The 19676-nt window shown below is 40.1% G+C and overlaps 1 protein-coding gene across 1 annotated transcript; it reads right to left on the bottom strand.

Annotated features, from left to right (window-relative positions):
- Window positions 1-299: 299 nt before the first annotated feature.
- On the bottom strand, window positions 300-19630 carry DPH5 (diphthamide biosynthesis 5). The gene is made up of 7 exons (XM_032192141.1): window positions 19433-19630; window positions 18230-18354; window positions 15043-15151; window positions 4834-4954; window positions 2703-2742; window positions 1498-1601; window positions 300-554 (listed from the first exon to the last, which is right to left on the bottom strand). The coding sequence occupies exons 1-7, from the start codon at window positions 19565-19567 to the stop codon at window positions 331-333; spliced, it is 858 nt and encodes a 285-aa protein (XP_032048032.1). The 5' UTR covers window positions 19568-19630; the 3' UTR covers window positions 300-330.
- Window positions 19631-19676: the final 46 nt, after the last annotated feature.

Below are 19676 nucleotides of genomic sequence, written 5' to 3'. Positions count from 1 at the left end.
TCTGGTATAGCTCTTCAGTTTTGTACTTGCACCCCTTGTCCCTGTGATCAACCTAAGATGGATGGAGATGTTGATGAACTGAACTAGACAAAGTAAAGCATTCTTAAGGTTTTAGAGGCTTCTGAAGATGTCTTGACTTGATAAAAACTGATACTAGCAGGTGTATCTTGCAGTTTGTAGTCTGAAGCTAAAGCAGGTCCACGTTCGTACAGTGTTATCTTCTGTAGCTAAGTACAATCTAAATGCATTTAATCTAAGCTTTACATATTGAGAGAAATAACCATACGCTGTCAGGAAAGTAGAGATCAAATAAAAAAATGCTATTTTTATTTAAGCGTTCCTTTGAAATGCATCGTTTTCAAACGTGGAACTATCTACAGAAAAAAGCTTAAGCATTTCTAATTCCAGAGGGTGCATAGTGCCTGTAACAATCATGGAATGTAGTGGACCGCCTAATTCTACTGTGGACATCTGATGTAGCGTGCCTGAAGCAATCTTCTGATCTTCAGCACCCACACGTGCAAGTCCAACACAAATTGTGTTTTCAGTAATTTCTGCAAGAAAGAATATGTAAGAAATGATTCTCAAAACTTTTTCAGAGACCAAGTTCAAACTGTCTCATAAAAAGCTTAATTTACTGAGTGATAGCCAGATTATAGAGGAAAAAGCACTTGGAATGCTCAAGTCTTGTCCCTGCTCTTACGCCTCCATTTAATCATTGGAGTAGCCTAAAATTAAGCCTGTTTTTCAAAGAAAATACAAAGCTGTACCCTAGAGCTGCTCATAAGCAAAAGCGGGAAGGCAGTAGCAGTAAATACAATTAATTCAGGAATTTTATTAACTTAGAGGAAACTGCTGCGTCTGATTAATTCTACATAATGGATGAATGAAAGGATTGTTTCCTTTTAATCTTAATGTTTCAGAAATAAACTTTTAAAAGTAGAGACAAAAAAATAGGAATTCATCTGACACAAGGGAGTTATCTTCATAGCTGCTATGATTTCAGCTCTGGTCTTGATAAACATCTTCCATAAACTCTTGACTAGTGTTAAGAACTCAAAGTCAAAACCACAGTCCTGCATCTTTGGGGTAACTAGATTCATACTGGTATTCATGTACAGCGTAGTGTGACCAATTTAAATAGAACATAGCTGAATTTTTTGAGTCTTGACTGATCTAAAATGCCTGGAATCAGCCTCCTGCAACTAGAATTGATCAAAGAGCTCACAGTTAAAGATATCCAGAAACAGTGCAGTGCTACCAACCTGAGGCTTTGACTAAATCTCCAGGAGCCACTGGTGCATGTTCATCTGTGCTCAGTGAACTACACTGTGTCTAAGCTCTGCCAAATTCATCTAATGATTAGGATTAAGAGCCCAATTCCACTACAGATGATGAGAATGCTAAGGCAATGAGGAAGGAAGTAGATTCAGGGACTCATCACTAAGTGTGAACTGAGAAGAGAAGTAGCAGATAAAAACACTGCAGTAACAGTACCTGGTTCTTCTCCTTGGAGTCTCCTGTTTTGAATAATGGTGAGAAGTTGTTCTGCAGCTTGGTTCACACTCATGTAGCGCGGTGGCTCATAAACCTTCCTTCCTCTGCCAGGACAGAAAAGTAAATTAATATAACATATAAACAATTCCATTATGGTTTACAGCATTCTTACAGTTTATTTCAAATGAAATCTGTGAACTAGCAAATTGAACTTAAACAGGCCAGGCTGTCAGCCTGGCCCTTCTAGACAAGAATGGAAATTTTAAGGAAGACAGAGCAGAAGTCTCTCTTGTGCTCTCACCACACCTGTGAAACTGCAGGTCCTCCAGCTGGCAGATTGTTTGAATCCTAAAAGCAAATTCAGCTGTTGGAAGCAATATGCAGGTTTTGCAATTGCTCCTGAAAGATGCATTAGGCTTAAACTCAAGGGCAAACTACTGTTTTCCTGTCAAATGCCCTGTAGACAGATTATTACAGACTAGCAATATATTCTTAAATGAAATGCTTCTTTCTTTGCCAACTGTGGGTTCAATCAAACAGATTTTATTTTGAAATTCCAAAATAAACAAACCTCAATGATACTGTGAGATTTCACAAATGTTAATTTAGACCAGAGTTACAGCATGTGCATAAAGTAACTATTTATATTCCCCATTGTCAAAACATACAGATTGCACAGAGATGATGAAGGTTTGATGAGTGTTTTTTGGATATAGTTAAATGCACATAAAAGCATTTTCTGTATTTTGCTTGTTTAACTGTTAAAGAACAGTGGTACATATTCAGTACTTCACACTGCTTCCAGACAACGTAAGGAAGAATGAATTCAGAACACTGTTTATGCTATTAACCTATTTCAGGATGGAACAGAACAGCAGTTTAAAAAAAAAAAAAAAAAAAAAAAAACACCTGACCCGTCAAGGAGAAAGCTCACCACATTCTGACCTAATGCTTCTCAGAGGAACTAAGATTATGCCCTGCTGCAGATTCATTCAGTTACTGTAAGTAAAGCCAGGTCCTGTTGTAATGAACAGAAAAAAACATCTACTCCTTATAAGAAACAAAAGACCATGGCCACTGAGAAGCACAACAGAAGACAGGCAAGTTCAGTACTAAACTTTACCTAAAGAAACCTTTATTCTTATACAAAAAATACTTGGTAAATACACCATATGTTTCTATATATTTTCAAAATTATGACTCACTTAATTAGATTCTCCACAGACTGCTCCTTCACCTTAATATCTGTAGAAAAAAAAAAACCAGTAACATACAGTACAGATTCCCTACAAACTTCCCAGTTAGCTTTCTGTGTAGGTAAAGCTTAGTTCAATTAGAAAATTCTGTAAACTTTATAGCAACAGTTTAGCTTTTACAGGAAAATGGAATACGGCTTACATTGTTTTATATGTTAACTATAAAGAAAGCAATGTGATTTCATGCGTGTGATTTTACCTAAAGATAGTGCAAGTTTCACAAATTTCAAAGTAGCTGAGATGAATAAAAACTACTAAATTACTAAGTATAAAAATGGCAGGCCTATTTGCAAAATAAACTAAATTTAACTAAATGCTAGCATGTTTAAGCACACCAAGGTATTTGGACTAAATTCTTGGGAATTAATTCTTAAATTATGAATACATTGTGATGACAGAAGGTAAACCCGTACAGCTGATGGGCAGTGATTACATCACTCCCATGCAGGAACCTACTTTCGTTAGCACTTCCGTCCTGTCCCAATCAAAATTTAGACAATCTTCTCTTATGGGAAAAAGGGGGGAGGGGACAGGCAGGGAAGGAGGGCAGGTAAGACTGAACATCTGCAATTTTGTGAAACTCCAGTTGCCCACAATCTCTCCAAGAGACCATCAAATGTTACCTGTATTCAAATCCCTGAAAAATATCAGTGAAAACTGGATACATTTTAAAAGTATTGCTTAAGTTCATGATCAGCCTTTAAACCAAGGTAACTGAAGAGTGTGGTTTAAAATGCAAATCTCCAAGATTATTAGTGCATAGTTTACCAAATTGCTTTTCTGTCAATGAAGTTGCTTTGAAATCAGAAGTGTATCAGCACTGATCTTTTTATATCATTATTTGCTTACCTGGTAATCTAATCTAGCTGGATAAGCAATCAATACACAGACCAGAACAACCAAATTGTATTAAGGGACTGATTAGCTTAGGAATTAGCAGTTTTCAGCTGTGAGCTACAATGAGAGGTGGGTACTATGATTGTCCCTGAAGCATGAGATTCGATTTTACTATTTCCAAATTTTTTCTCTCTTACTACTGCATAAAGAAATGAAACACAAAAAGGAAGTACATAGAATTAATTATATACAAAAATCTAAAGAATACTTAGTTTTAATGTATTACAGTTGGAATAATCCTTGTTTCAAACACTTTGGAAGTCATCCTTCTTTAAAACAATTAACAGAATTCTGGTATATAGCCAACTTTGAAAACAAACAACTTTCAAGGCATTGGAAAGTTTGATGTGCAGTGATGCTTACACATTTAAATTGTTTCCTGCTCAGGATTCCTCCAGTTACCTCAGAATTTGTTTTTACGTAAAATATTAATGTACTTAGTACTGAGAGTTCCCACCTGTGTCTGAAAGATGATACAGAAAAGTATGTATATATACAAATACATAAGCTCCATATTTTTTACACACTGGCAATTCCATGATCTTTAAGGCTTTGCCTAGACTAATAAAGTTACTCGGAAAATGGCCTTCAGCCTAGGATTGTTGGGTGGGATAAAGATCAGACAGCACCATGGGGGAGCCTGAGGATAGCACTCAGCTAGGAGCTGTACTGTATCAGACCCAGGGTCAGCAAGAATTTTTACAATACTGAAGCTTCTCACATGACAATCACCTTTGCCAAAACACCACCAGACGAGGTAATTAGGGAATGGAGTATCACCCCACCTCCCTGAAAGTCAAATGTGTTGAGCTCTAACTTAATTAAGTCAATAAAAGACAGCTGCTAGCCACTGCAATCTGACCTGGATCCTGAGCTAGATCTAGCTTAACATCACATTGATCTTTATAGCAACCAGAGGCCTCCTGCTCCTGTGACTTCTAAAAAGGTATAATTTCTTACAGATTTTCTAAAGAGGAATTAAGAAATTCATGGGCGGCGTAGCATGAACAGTGGCTGAACTGATTCTAAGTACACATACACTGGAGTTCCAATTTTGGTATATTTTTAAAGATCTCTGTTATCTAACCTCTGTTTAATCCCAGACTTCATCTCATGCCTTTCACTATTGTATCTGGCCCCTGGCAATGATGATAGCTAAGGCACCAGGACAGCTGCTGCTTACCAAGCAAGCACAGTGTGTGCACTCCATTCTGCCTGTTCTTCTTGATCTTGTCAAAAAAGCTTTCTGGCTTCCATGTATCTGTCCAGAAAACTATAGAAACCGTCTCTCCAAAATTGTACAACTGTAAAAACAAAAAACATCCAATGACACACATCCACAGTCAATTCCAAAAATGCTATTAGTAGTACAGCACACAAGAAGAACTATAAAAACAACAAATTGGCAACACTGTGAAGTCCTGAGCATAGTGAAGAAGTTTAATAGTTTTCGGAGTACTCCTATGAGACACTTGTTTGGTCTCCCATACATAAAACAAAACATTGCATTAAATAAACAAAATCTCTCACTCTATCTCTTGATTAGTTCTACTGCATTCCTTTTCACTCCCTCCTTTCTAAGAAATTCTGTAATTAGTGAACTGTTTTTTCTTCTTTGTAACATAGGCGTGTTGCTCTTTTACTCTCCAAGCAGTAAAGCGTGTTAAAGACTGATTAATAAGCTACCTGTAACATTTTTACCTATCTTGGCATTTCCCTTTCCAATGTACAATAACTTTCAATCTACCTTCTATTCTTTGTTACTTAATTCTGAAGGCAACTTTGTCTTAAAGGCAAAAGTTTTAAGATTAGCACCAAAACTCTTATTTATTATTTCTTATTTTGGTTAAGGTTGGCAACTTCTGGTAAAGCTGTAATACTTACAATGTTTTCCTAAGCTTTGATTCTACTGACTTGGTAGGATTTATATTAAAACAGCACTTTCCTGCAGACAGAAGCTGTGCCATGCAAAAGCAGTTAAGAGTCTAAAGAGATAGTTGAGATGAAGATCTGAAGACAGAGACAGATTGCACCTAAAGCAGAGAGGTGCAAAACTGTTTATGTGCACGTAGGGTGAGAACACGGCCAGCAGATTCTGTGTAAACGTGCTCACTGCCTTTACTCGTCCCTAACCTTGGTGAAGGCATTTGAAGCAATGCCCTTGCCAGTCATTTCCAGTGATGCAAAACTGAAAATTAGATGTAACCTAAAGCAGAATTTGGCTTGAAAGTTTTTGTAACCAACTTGAAAACGGGCAAAAGCATGCGTCAATTTTGGTCAATTCAGCTCTGGAATGGGGCCAACCAAGATGGATTTTGCAGCTTGCCAATGTTCTGTCTGCTCAAGCCTACCAGAGAAACCATCAGCATACAGACTGTCCTCCCCACTTTCTGTTTAAACCCAGAAGGCACAGCAGCTTTTTCCAGCCCACTACGGGAGGCACCATGTACACTGTTAGCAGAAAAGAGGACCCTACATGTAAGCAGCTCTGGCAGCTTTGTGCCATCTGGGGATTCCCCTATACATACTTAATCTATTGTGGCATTAGGTTGTGGTTTTAACTCCCTTACTCTATCTAGCAAAGCAGAATTTGAATCAAAGCAGAAAGTTGTTTGCTTCCAAGAAACTAAGAGCTCAAATTTTAACTATTCATGCTGGTATGTACAGCCTTTATTCAAAGATTCCTGGAAGATTACTAAAAACATTTACATTTCCTCTTTTAAATATTTCATTCTAGCACAGGAACGAGAACACACAGTGCATATTTCACAACCTAAAGGTTCTTCCAGTAAACTAAATATAGGTTGAACTAAATGTATTGTTCCTGATGTACCTTTTGAACTATTTCAAGGTTGTATTCTATAGGAAGAAAATAAGGGAGAAAAAAAAAAAAACAAGCTATGTTTTGTCTATGTGGCTAAAGCTCTCTCTATTCTGTACCAAATGTGAAGCAAAACTATTGGAAAAAGGAGTTTCTCCTCTTCGCTGTTAGAGGACCTGGGAAGCTAGAAAAGCTAAACTTAAAGTTTTAAAAACGTAAAAAGCTTAAAACTAAAACTTAAAGGCTGAAAGCAAACCTTAAATCTCACTGGGGAGGTGGCAGTACACCTTCAGCCATCAACAACTGCTGAAATGTGCAGTACCAGCCTAGCAAGCCAGCTTGCTGCCTGCCATCTGAAAGCCCCTGCAGTCATTTTCCAGAAAGCAGCAGCACAGAAAGTAGCCTCAATTAATCCCTTTGGCATTTTGATGGCCTGAAGGAGAGAATCTTCCACCTCTGCCTTTCTGCAAAAAACAAGGATGTGCAGAAATGGATAAATGACAAGTGTCTTATTGGGAATCAGATCTTTCAAACTACTCTGCCAGATATTAAAAACAAGTTGGATACAAACTTCTATGCCCTAGAACATTTGTTCCGATTGTTATTTTTCTTAGATATTCTTTTCCACCGATCATTACAAGGACTCTCCATCATCTTTATCGACAAAAAGCAAATTATCCTTTCTGTATAAGCATTACCACTGTCAGATTCACTGAATGTCCTCGTTCAACGCATTTTGCATTAAAACCGAAGTCTGTCAAAGAAATATTGGAACACTTTTGTTCAAAATGGCTCATCTGTTCAGTAGAAACAACTTCAGAATATCTTCACGTATTCGTAGTTTCAAAAATCTGTGCCTCTCAGCACCTGGACAGCACTGAAGTAGCTCCTACAGACACGGGATGGAATGGGGCGTATTTCATTAACCTCATAGAAGTGACTTTGCAACTTATACCCTTGTATGAAATAAGCTTTTAGATAATAGATTTTCTAGCACTAATTCTATTCATATTTCTTAACTTTAAAGAGGAGAAAATACTACTTTGGAAACTTTCTGGTATACAATCTATGAATGCTGTGGAATTGAGGCAACAAATGGATGCTTCTGTTGTGTTTGACCACTTGTAACCAATCACCATACAAGCAGTTATATAGACACACAAATTTCTTTCTCATTTACCAATTGATTTCTGCAGACATGTAAAACTTAGGCAGACGGAGGTACTGTTCTTCCATTAGAGCAAGCCTGCATGACTTTAAAGAAGCAACACGCAATTGTATCAGAACAAACTTTCAACTTTCTACCCATGTACCTGTCAGAGTCAGTCAGTTCCCAATACAGCTTCTTGTGCTGCGTGCTAATTCTTACCTCTGGAAATCTAGCACAAAGTCTTGGACTTCAAAGAAAAGCCTTGCTGCAGAGAGAGCATTAATAGCCAAAATGCCGCTGTTAGCCTAAGGACTCAGCAGTCACAGATCTCAGCCGGGGACGCAGCAGGTGACTGGGCACCAGAGCCAGAACCCACTGGCAGTAAAAATGGACCCTTTCCACAAACCATGGAAGATTCAGAATCGGGGCCCAAACTTCTAGGTTGCAGGTTTGTCACTTGCAAACAAGTGTGGCACACATTTGTCAGCCCACGTGCATTATCACACAGCCAAGGATTGTTATCACGCTCTGAGATTGTTCAGAAGTTCAACATGACAACAAACAACAGCCCTGTGTTGTATTTTCTGTGAAACACTCGTGTTGCGTGGTTGCTGGCACAGCTTTAAAGATGGGCAACAGCAAATGAAGTTTCACAGCAGTCTTCTGCGTGCTGCACTCGACATCAAACAGCTGGGGTTTCGGAGTGGGCAGCATTTGTTCTGTACGTGCTGAAACATTTCCAGCAGCACATTTGCACAAACCATCAGATTTGTTACAGTGCCCACATTCTGCTCAAGCACACAAGTGCCAGAATTTCTCAGGGGTTCAGTGAACTGGCTGGACAGGCACTTGGTGCTCTGGGCTTGGAAACTGATGTGTTTTTACCTTCTCCCTAACGCTCAAAATCTTCACAGAAGAATTTCAAAAGCTCATTTTGAAAGACCTGTCTTTGGAAACAGCCCTCCCCCTGCTCAAGCAGTAATTGGCTTAAGCAAAGCTTTGTGTGCTTAACTTTTGCAGGCTGTCTGCTGAGTTTTCTGCCTCTCACTGAACACTGAAGAAAGCTGTTCAATTCCAATTTGCATCAGCTCAGAATAAGCTAGAACTTTCTCTTTTGCTTACACACACAATACGAAAGAACATCAGACAACTTTTGGTACTGAACTGCCCGTCTGCTTTCCATCAGTATTTCTAACCCTTCTATTAACAATATTTCTTCCTTTGTTTGTTTGTATAAGCAGAATTGATTGCAAACTGTGATTTGTTTCACAGAATAAACTGGAAGAAAAAGTGCTGCACCATGATCTTGGCTTGGACAGTCTGCCTGCAACTAGAATTTCAATGAAACTAATGAGCAACTTCAGTAATGACCAATCTGAGAGACATCAGCAACTTGAAGCTGTCCAGATCGACAGACCTCACTAAAAATACTGGTGTCAATAACCACCACAAAAATACGGAGCATGAAAAGAAGAAACAAGCTGAGACTAAATAGGGAAATTAAAAAAGGAAGATTCCCCCATCGCCTCTAAAAGCAAGCAGGAGAGACGATGCAAGATGATATTAAAGGGCAGTAGGACAACAGCTGCAGAGAAACCACGAAGTAAACATTTCAAAATGCAGACATTTATTTTTGTAGAATCTCTCCCAGAATTACTGCTGTATCAGCTGCAATGATAAAGCAATTCTTCACTTAACAGCCTACCTCCTCTCCTAAAACTTCAGAACAGCTTCACAAGTGGAAACATGACAGGGGAGGAAGGTAAAAGGGAGTCTCGTCAGTACATTTTTCAGCATAAATGTAACCCACACGAATCCCACAAACCCCATAGGACTGTGAGGATACTCAGACGTTACGCTGCAGATAGTTTTCACAGGACAGGACTGCTCTGCAAATGAATATACCACACAGCCTGATCACGTCCTGCTGACACGTCCAGAGACTATTCCCCAGTGGGATCTGGAGACTGTATAGCATCTCGCATCATCCCAGGTGGCTTTTTGATAAAACCCATTGAATTTACACTGCAAATCTAAGGCACGTTTTGTTCACCCTTGTCATAAGAGTTTTGATGGGATGCCAGGTAACATTCATCCTCAAAAATGGAACCTAACAAGTCAGACTTTTTCCCTTTATCCTCCCCAGGCAGTTAACAACCCTCCTTACTATCCATACACAGCATATTAAAAGGTTCTTACTGTGCTATGTATCGTATACTGTTGCCAGAGAACAGCCTAGGAAGGACAATCAGCAACAAAGAGGTAGCAGGAATCAGACAAGCTTCATTTTTGTTTGCTATTGGTCCTATGAAACAACCACAGGCCTAGGCCTGGTTGTTTGTGCCATCTTATTTAGTACTGTGGACTTTTAACAACTTTGAATCCGTCCCAGGAGAAGGCTCACGTGAAGAGGAATGTTTTTTACAGTTAACACACACAGAGCTGCAGCTCCTTGTGCTACCCACAGGCTGTCCCAGGAACCTCCAGTCCCCTCAGTACACGGCAGCAAGGGGACTGCAAAGAGAAAGATGTTTGGCTGGTGGAAGCCCACTCCACATGACTGCAGTCTTCAGAAGGCAGCTGAGAGTAACCACATAAAAGCAGATAAAGGGAAGAACATGTTTTTCCTCTTAGCTGTCTCCTAGATCAGTGCCTAAGCAATAGCTGCTCTACAAGAACAAAATTCAGCTATCAAAGGACTTCAAAACTTCAAGCAAACCGAACAGGACAGCATCTTCCCTCCAAGGTAACATCCCTTTATCTTTGGTAAGCTTGTTAGACTCTTCCCAGCGATATCAAACCTTCCCACCCTACTCACTGGTATTACTCATCCGAGACAAAGACAACTAAATGGAGACGAAAGTCTGTTGGGAGTAAATGGGTGTTTCTGGGCTGTATTTTCTGGTGACAACTGGCACAAAGCTGCACAGCAAATACGAGTAATAAGCTCGTGTAACTAACACTGATTTACCATTTAGTTGGTTTGAGAAGCAATGCCAACTTGTAAAAGGCTCAGAGGCAGGTAGTCAGAGACAAGAACTAGTGGTAGAAAACAGTTTATTTTAACTGTCAGTGAATAAAAAAAAAAACATTTGCATAGAGCCCCTCCTATTAGAGCAAGGAGTATTTTTGAAAGGTTAAAGAGGCACAGAGAGGGTGGAGGTGGAACTCTGGTTCCGCTCCCGCAACTACTACGGGTTTTCTATTTGACTATGACCACGGCAAGCTATGACAGTATCCTTCAGCCTCCCCATCTACAAGTAATACTCCTCTACTTGACACAGAAAGGTTACTCACCTATTTAGCGGAGACTCAAAGATAACATAGCAAGCACTGCTTTTGTGTTTAAATGAACAGCTAGCAGCTAAAAGGCAAAACTACTTTGCAGCTGTAATTGTGTTGCAAGGACTAAGTGGACTGCAAACAAAAAAAATAATCATGAAGATGAGTCACTGAAAGAGACAAGGGGACATGCAGATGTTTGTTCCGAAGCTATTCAGGTGGAAAGTGGGTATGGCTCAAAAGAAAGGCAGGTCTTTGCTATGACATGTTTTTAACTAACTATCCCACCAAAATATAAAATAAATGCTTACAAAACTAGCAGCACCACTCTCCCAGCAATGAGTGGCTCTTCCTCTGGAGCAACACCTCTTTATTAAAACGAAGAAATGAATGGAACCAATTGAAAAGATGATAACTGAAAACCTAGAAAATACAATGGTGCTTTCTACAAATGAAAGAGGTGTAACTCCCTCCTTCCACAAAGACCTTAGATTAGAGGTGTAAAAATAAAACTATTGTTTATTGCTAAGGTTAAACTAAGAACACATCACTTAAGGTTCTTGAGGCAGTCCAGATCATTCACTGTATTTTGATAACACGGGCAGGATAATAATCTGCTTTCCAGTCAGGCAGAGATTTGGGGCAGTACAAGGGCTATATGCCATTTCAGCTAACTAGCAGGATTAACTAATTTGTATGTTTGCTGAAGCTAGAACCTGCTCACCATATTCTATTCTAGCTATTTTCAAGCATATCTCTTGGAAAATCCTTTCTTCCTTCTTCTGTCTTTTCTTTTCCTGTACTTTTCTTCTAACTCCTTACCTTAGTCTTTTGTCTCATCCCCATGGCTTGCTTCCAGGTGCAAACCTTAGTGTTTTTGTTTGTTTGTTTGTTTGTTTTTTAATAGTAGCACCGTTTTTTCAAGCCATTTCAAGCTGCATCATCCCTTTACATGCATCCCAGTTCAGAATGATGCATCTTCCTCATGTGCTTGACCATCCATCTGCCCCCTCAAACACACGCCTATCAGGACGGGGTTTGGATGAATTCTATCATCAGAGCTCCATTCTGCCCATTCTAGTCAGTGACCCTCTCAAACTCATCCAGATGTCACACAGATTAGGAAGGAAGGAAAAAGGCATAAATTAGAATTTTGTTCTTGTTTTGTTTTTTGAATGTATCTTGTTTTGTTTTTTGAATGTATCTGTCTCTTTATTCTAGGGCTAAAAGCCTTAGGAGCCAGCACTTACTCTAAAAACTGAGTGTGGGTATAGATAAAGCCATGGAAGTCACGTTAGACTCTTCCCTTTGTTCTCAACTTGCAATGCTGAATCCCCATCAGATAGGGCTGAGGCAGCATCAAGATGACCACTGGGCAGCTGAGCAGCGGTAAATCAGAGGTAAGCCTGTTACCAAAAATACTAAGCGTTAAAAGTTACAGAATGGGGGTGCAGCCGTTGACAAGGACAGCTGACATGCCCCATTAGCTACCACCTAGTAGAAGCCCTCTGAGAATTTCAGCCTTCCCTTGAAGACTTCTGTCCCACCTCTTTGACTCCCCCAGTGCGTAGTCAACTGCGTGACTCCTTCCTCTGGCATTCATTCTCCACTCTAACAGGAGTCGTAGTGACCAATGTACTCGCATGTCAAATTCCAGGCAAGAGAGGTGAACCTTCACAGAACATGCTAAGAGGCGTTCAGAGGCACTTTTCCTTGTGTCTTTCCCCACTTCACCTTCTGTTTCCTATTTGCTCAGTTACTTAAATTACTGAGTCTCACTTACTTATAAGAATAAAATCCTAGCCTAATAACAGCTCCACTACTTGTTAGTTAAATGGGCAAGGCAGGTTGTTGTTATTTTATTTTATTTTTTTAGAAAAAATACATTCACCCTTCACAAGTTGACAAGAAACATATTTATGCTCTTTGTGGAAAAACACCACTAATGCTCTGAACTTACCTAAAATTCGTAGATAACGTTTACATACACGCAGAGATTGCTGCACAATACTTCGGATATACAGAATCACAAAGCTTACTTTAGTTAAGTTACTTCAGTAACTATTGTACAGGAAAACTGCACAACTGCCAGAATGTTGTTGGCTACACAGAAACATCACTGGTGACAAGCGACACGCTCCTTTGTGAACACACTGGGCTGTGTAGCTGCATTTTACCAAGGCCTAATCAGCAGTTACAGCTCACTATGCACATGGCTTTCAGAACAGCGTATAAAGGTGTTTCCTGTTTTTCTCTAGTAAGAAAGAAAGAGGTTTTGTATCACAATCAGATTAAAACAAGAAAAAAAGCCAAGCCTTTTCTGTGGTGAAGCAAAAGAGGAATCCCTGTTATACTTGACAGCAACATTGCAAGTTGAAACACGCTAACTCCAAAAGTAAATTGATGGCAGGAGATCACCATGAACATAAAGCAGTAAAGACTGTTGAAAGAAATTATAAACTTCCACCACAACTCGAATTAAACCACCAGCTGTTTTTTGTATGTTTTTTGTTTTTGTTTTTTGTAAGATACCCCTCACTTGCTGCTTATGCCTTTGAGGTACAATGAAGAGTTAAATGTATAGCTGCTTATAGGCCTGTCCGGTAACACAATATGATCACTATTTCCTAAAATGCCTTTTACAACAACGGGAATGTTGACTTATGAGAAGGCAGTCCCTCCCAAGCCAGAACGGAAAAGGAGACTATTGCCAGAGTGAATAACATCACATTTCCTCTGTGCTCTGTTCCTTTCAGTATGGGATAAGGAAATAGTAAGCTAATCTCCAAAACTCTGTATACGTGAAAAAACATACAACTGTAATATGTTCCCACTTAGTTTTCTTCTTTTTTTTTTTCTCCAATTAACCTAGAAGCTCTATAGTCTTCATTCCTACGCCTAACTGGAGTTACGGAGGAAGCAAAACTTAGTCATCTGTACTTTTGGGGAGTATGAGCCTTGCATCTTCTTTCCTAATGAGCTAAAAAACAAGAGTAGAAGGGTAATGGGTAGCAAAAGCTACCTGTCAACAATTCAACTGCAGAAGCAAACTTTGCACCACTGTGAAGCCAAAAGGGGAAAGAGTGAGCCCCAGCCTTAGCTCTTGTGTTATCTGCCCCAGTAAGCGCAGTCATGCGATAGCTGCCATCTGTCTGCTACGTACGTAGATTTTAGACATCAAGGAACCTATTTCCTTCCTAAAAGATAATGTTGCCAGTCTTATAGCAATAGGCAGGTGTCACTTAGAAAGTGCCCACAGGAAGAATTATAAAGAATGTGATGATCCTATCCTGCATTGCCTTTAATATGGGCATGATCTCAGAATATGTGTCACTGCAGCGTCGCTGAGCTGTCAGATCGGACAGGGTTCTCACATTTCTAAACCATTCAGAGGTGATCGCAGATATAACACCCAGTTTATTGCAATAGGTTTTCTGCTGTTGGGCAGCACAGAAATATGGCTAGTGAAGTTTGCCAGTGTAAATCCGAAGGCATCAGTTTACTGAAACAAAAAACGGGGTTCGTTCTGTTCAGCTAGGAAGGAATGCTTCCTCCTGCAATGATGAAAACTCATTCAAATGCTCAACTGTTCCCTGTAGCACACCTATATTCCTGTGCTTTCTTATAGTCTTGGCAAAGTGGGACCTGTGTTTAAAGTAGGAAGCGAAGGCTGGTCAACCTGGGAGAGAAGGAATGCATCATATACAACATTTTGGAGTTAGTTACGATCCCAGCTGGGCTTGTGCATACATTCCTTTTACTACAAGACCAGCATGCTCCACAATGGGTTTAACAACCTAATTTAAGAATAAACTTATCAGGTGACCATCAGTAATGCACGGAAGCCAACACGAGCAAAGCTTTATCTGTAAAATAACTTAAATACCAAAGCTTTCTGAGGCAGAGGGAAGTTAGAGAACAGAGAAGAACAAAAGTACTACACATGGGCTCATCAAAAGGGACTTCTGGTGGCATGAAGCATGCTGAAAAGGAAGCGTTAACAAATTCTGCCAACAGAACTGTACAATTGCTACAGATCTTCAAGCTTTGGATTGCAACACGCACTGCTTACAGCAATAGAGGAGCTCACTAATTCTATGTTTAGCACTTGCGGAATACCATATATCCAAAAATGTTACCTGTAGACCACAGCATCCTACTGCATTCATGATTGAGGCATTGTGAATGACCCTGTACGGAATCCCCAAGTTTACTGCACGTAGTACTAAATCACTGTGCGTCGTGGCCCTGTGGTAAGAAGGGAAAGGGATTAAAGATTGAAAAGATACAGTGACCAAGTCTTGCTATCGTTACAGTTTGCTTTGAAAGTAAAATTAAACCCTTTACAAATAGGGAAATGCGTAGGTGCCAAAAGGGCAACAACAACTTGACTAATTGCTACAGGAAAGTAAAATCCCCAATAAGGTTTCCACACGCTGCCTTCCCCAGCTGAAAATACCAAAAGCCTCAGTGTGCTACCATTCTTTCTGGCATCATCAGAACTCTAACACTAGCACAATTGTTCCTTTTTAAAGCAGCTTTGGCAACTACGTGAAAAGGAAAGTTCCATTTGTCCTTTGTCTTCTGCAGGTGCCTGCTGGACATCTGTTGAGCTGTGAAATTCAGCTCTGTTTGGCATAGGCTTCAGCAAAATGCCTCACTGCACAAGCAGACCTTCTCTCATCGAGGAAATGCTAGGAAAGCAACTCTCGAACAAGAACTTGGAACAGACTGAGGTAAACTAACTGCGTTCAGTACCTGGAAAAAACACCCTTACACTAAATGTACTTTTATGAACATTTAAGCCAAATGACTCAAACTAACAATGCCTAGGCTTGAGTGCTCAAGTTTATTCTGAAGTAACTCAGAAAAATCAAGTTAAGTTTAGAACTGAGCTAAATTTGGCTCTTAGGTGCATAATGCTCAAAAAAAAAACACTTTACAGTGACTGGAGCAAGAATCACTGGGCTCACAAATAACAAGATTAGGACTAAAGTCTTTCTAAGATGGTAAGTAAACATAGATCCAGCTAATCTTATTTTTGAACTGTGACAATTTTTAAGTGTTTTGCTTGCCCATGTGTTTACGTACCTGCTCAGCACTCCATTTTGCATGTGAAATAGGAAAACGCACCTACCCCTGCCTAAATTTAAACCATGACTTTAGCCATCTCATCCCAAAGATGTACCACATGTTTCTGGCCATTCCAAAGAAAGAATTTGCATATGCTGATTGGAATAATTAAATAGGAAAACTGCTTTCACCCTGGCCTGGTTCGGTTGCTCTAACAGAATTTCCCCCATTATCAGTGAGATAATTTCCACACTTCATGTCTGACCAGCACCAATGGCAGATCAGGTGCTTCAGACAGGAACGCAAATGTGGCAGCAGCTGTTAAGGCTGTGGAATGAGTCATTACCAAAAAAAAAGAAAAAAAAGAATCAATTTCACTGAAGGAAAAATGAATAGAGGAATCTGAATTTAGGAAATCAAATGAGCAAGGGATCAGCTGGCTTTATTCACTGAAATGTGCTCCCGCCAGATTTTTCTCCCAGTAGATCTGTCCGTAATGACTGTGGCTGAGAGCAGAAGTGCCCTCACGAGCCCTCAGCTATACGCACAGAAGCTGGATGGATTCAGCCCTCTGCGCCCAAGGCTATACCGGTGTGTTTGCTGTCACTGATACTGAGTTTAAGACTTTTTGTGGGTACTAATAATACAGATATTAGCACAGGCTAGATGAAGGCGGGCTTTCCAATACAATACTAAAGTTGTCAGACTCCTGCTAGCACGTCCATGGTTTTATCTATGTCTGCAGAGGAAACACTTGCAGTGAGCACCAGTGAGAACTTTAAAATGGACACAATTTGTTTCATCACCTTCACCATTAACCACTTACACCTGAGGGTTCCTAAGACTGCCAAGTGCTCTTCTTGCTGGCAAGCATACTTGAAACTCTAAGATCAGCTGCAGTCACACAGCTTCTGACCAACTCTCATGGGGCTTCTCTTAGGATAGAAACATTCAGTATTCCTTCCAAGAAACCTCTGAAAGCCCTAAATCCTCAGGGCTCTACATAGGCAGAGGAGCAGTTCTAACTGCAATACAAAGAACTAAGAACACAAACATTTAGACAGTAGCAACTCATTCTGAAAAAAGGTTGTTTTCTACGGTGATGGAGTATGTTATAGCTGATCAGAACTGCAATATTTCATTGCTGAAATGACTGATACTTGAGGCAGATGGAGATGCTGCTTACAAGTAGCAATTATAATTAAATAGATGTAGAGGATTTATGTTGTGTACTTACATGTTGTGCACTTACATCAGTCCCTTGATCATAGCATAAGGATACAGGTAATGTGGCTCTACACTCTACATGAATCCCAATTTTAATGTTAATATGCACTAAAAGTATAATTAATATTTCTGAAATACAGCATCATCTGTCCCTAAGAACTAGTTTAATACAATATTCTCTTGCCAATTCCCTTCAACCTGTATTTACATAAATTATCTACTTTTGACAGGTGTGCACTGCTCTTCTTTTTCATAAACTATTTTTTCACTGATAAATAGGGTGCTCGGTGATTTGATTTTTTCTTGTGCCCCATAGCACTGTGAAAACAAATAAATCTTGAATCACCAGCTGGAGACTAAAAGCTCTTCTATGTGGCTTGACATTACAGATTGATGATGCCTGACTGATAAGACAGAAGGGAGATCCTTCTGGTAATAGAAAAAGACTGTACCTTTCAGTAGGAATTAGAAGTGGAAACAAAAGGCTTAATAAACCAAACTGAGAAGACATTTTTAATGACTTAACTGATTTTAAAGACTAGCATATATCAAGGCCTAAGTGCTGTACAATCAAGTCAGTATTCTTTCTAAAACAGCTAAGAATTAAAGCTGCAATTTATAAATGCTAATCACAAGTAAAAGAACGTTTTCTCAAAACATTGCACATTTCTTTACTATGTGATATTCTAGAATCTTTTCTGTTAGCAGATAAAACCTGGAGCAAAATATTTTCTATAAAAGCTAGCATGAAGATTGTGACTGCTGAAGGAAACATCTATATATCCCAAGGGGGATCTATATATCCCAGATATATATTCCTGGGTGAGGAAACTCCAAAGCAAGACAGAAGTGTGGACAACTGCGTGTATATTTTGTATGCAATAAAAATATACAGACATAAGAAGTGCTTCTGGTCTGAAAATCAGCTTTTTCATGAAGAGTTAGAGCTATGGATGATAGCCCCTTCCTTTTGAAAGAAGAAAGTGATCAAGCTTGAGCAATAATTAAAATTTTGCCTCATCTTACCCAAAGGGATCACCAACAACAAGAAAAGCGACATCGCTAACATCGGCGTCTTTTAAAATGCTGTCTGCTTCCTGTTCCACCATTTCTCGGTCAGCCAAAATCAGTTCTTTTCCATAAAACTTTTCCTAGAAGTTGAAATTAATAAGAAACACCAAAATAAGACAAGTGGGAGTCTTTTCATCTCTCTTAGTATGCTTACTTGGAAACACGGACAACGGGCACTGGAAGGAGAACCTGACTACCACCCCCAGCTGTCTGACCCATGTCTTTAGAGAGCCCTGCCTCCCCTCACAAGAATGCATGGGCTTCCCATTAGGCAGCTCATAAGCTGACACAAATTACTTTCAAACATATTATTTCCAATACTGACTTGGCTCCTAAAGTAGCTCACTCACACCCACACACTGCAGCTACCCAGGTGGACTCTAGGCACAGTAATTCAACCAGCCATCCCATGTTAAGGCATCCCCTCTCCCGAGTCAAAGCCGAACTGCTCAGGATATTTATAACACTGACATAAAACCAGACACAAATATGACACTAGCTACACTATAGCCTAGCTTTATAGCTTTTATTTTTCTTTTGTACGTTGCAACTAACCACATCTAAGGAATAACTTCACATTAATCCTTCATTTTCAGTCCTCTGTAAGAAATAATTTACCTCATATATGGGTAAATTTGCGTTTGATTCCATCCTTTGTTTTTCTTCAGCAGCTTGCTAATCATTGGGACTCTGTATGTTTTAAATGCCTTTATTTCCAGAATCAACCTCACATGTGTAAAAAGCTTCATACAATCAGAATATGAAAAGGATCACAGATCATTCAGGTTGGAAAAGAGCTCCAGGATCATCTAGTCCAGCCTTCAACCTAGTACTTAATGCTAGAAACGTGTTGTCTGACTATCCTGAACATGTCTCCGTAAGTTTCACCACTCATTTCACATGCTCTTTACATTATTCGATTTATTATTATTATTTTTAATTTTTATTGCCAGGGCACAGACCAGAAAGGATGCTTTTATTCTGAATAGTACTGAGCAAATTTGGGCAGCGTGGTTTAATGGGTGATACTGGTGACAGGGGGATGGTTGGACATGATGATTTAGGGGGTGCTTTCCAACCTTTATGGTTCTGTTAGGATGTCTGTGGATTTTATGTCCCGTCCCCCACCCCCACCCCGCGCCCCCCGCGCCCACCTACCAGCGCCTCGCGGCCGGCGGGCAGCACCGAGGTGTACGCCTCCAGGTACACCCTGCCGCACCGCCGCACCGCCTCCAGGCCCTTCACCGTGATGTCCTCGGCGTCCCCCAGGCCCAGCCCGATGAGGTACAGCATGGCGGGGGGCTCGGGCACGCCCGGCAGCGCCGCCGGCCGCGGGGAGGGAAAGGGCCGCGAGCCGGGCCCCGCCGCCCCCGTCACCGCCCGCCCGCCCTGCGCGGCCTCC

The sequence above is a fragment of the Aythya fuligula genome, chromosome 8 (assembly GCF_009819795.1).
Source record: "Aythya fuligula isolate bAytFul2 chromosome 8, bAytFul2.pri, whole genome shotgun sequence".
Classification (NCBI taxonomy): domain Eukaryota; kingdom Metazoa; phylum Chordata; class Aves; order Anseriformes; family Anatidae; genus Aythya; species Aythya fuligula.
The sequence above is the reverse complement of the archived record's forward strand: the minus strand, read 5'-3'. Positions and strand labels throughout refer to the sequence as shown.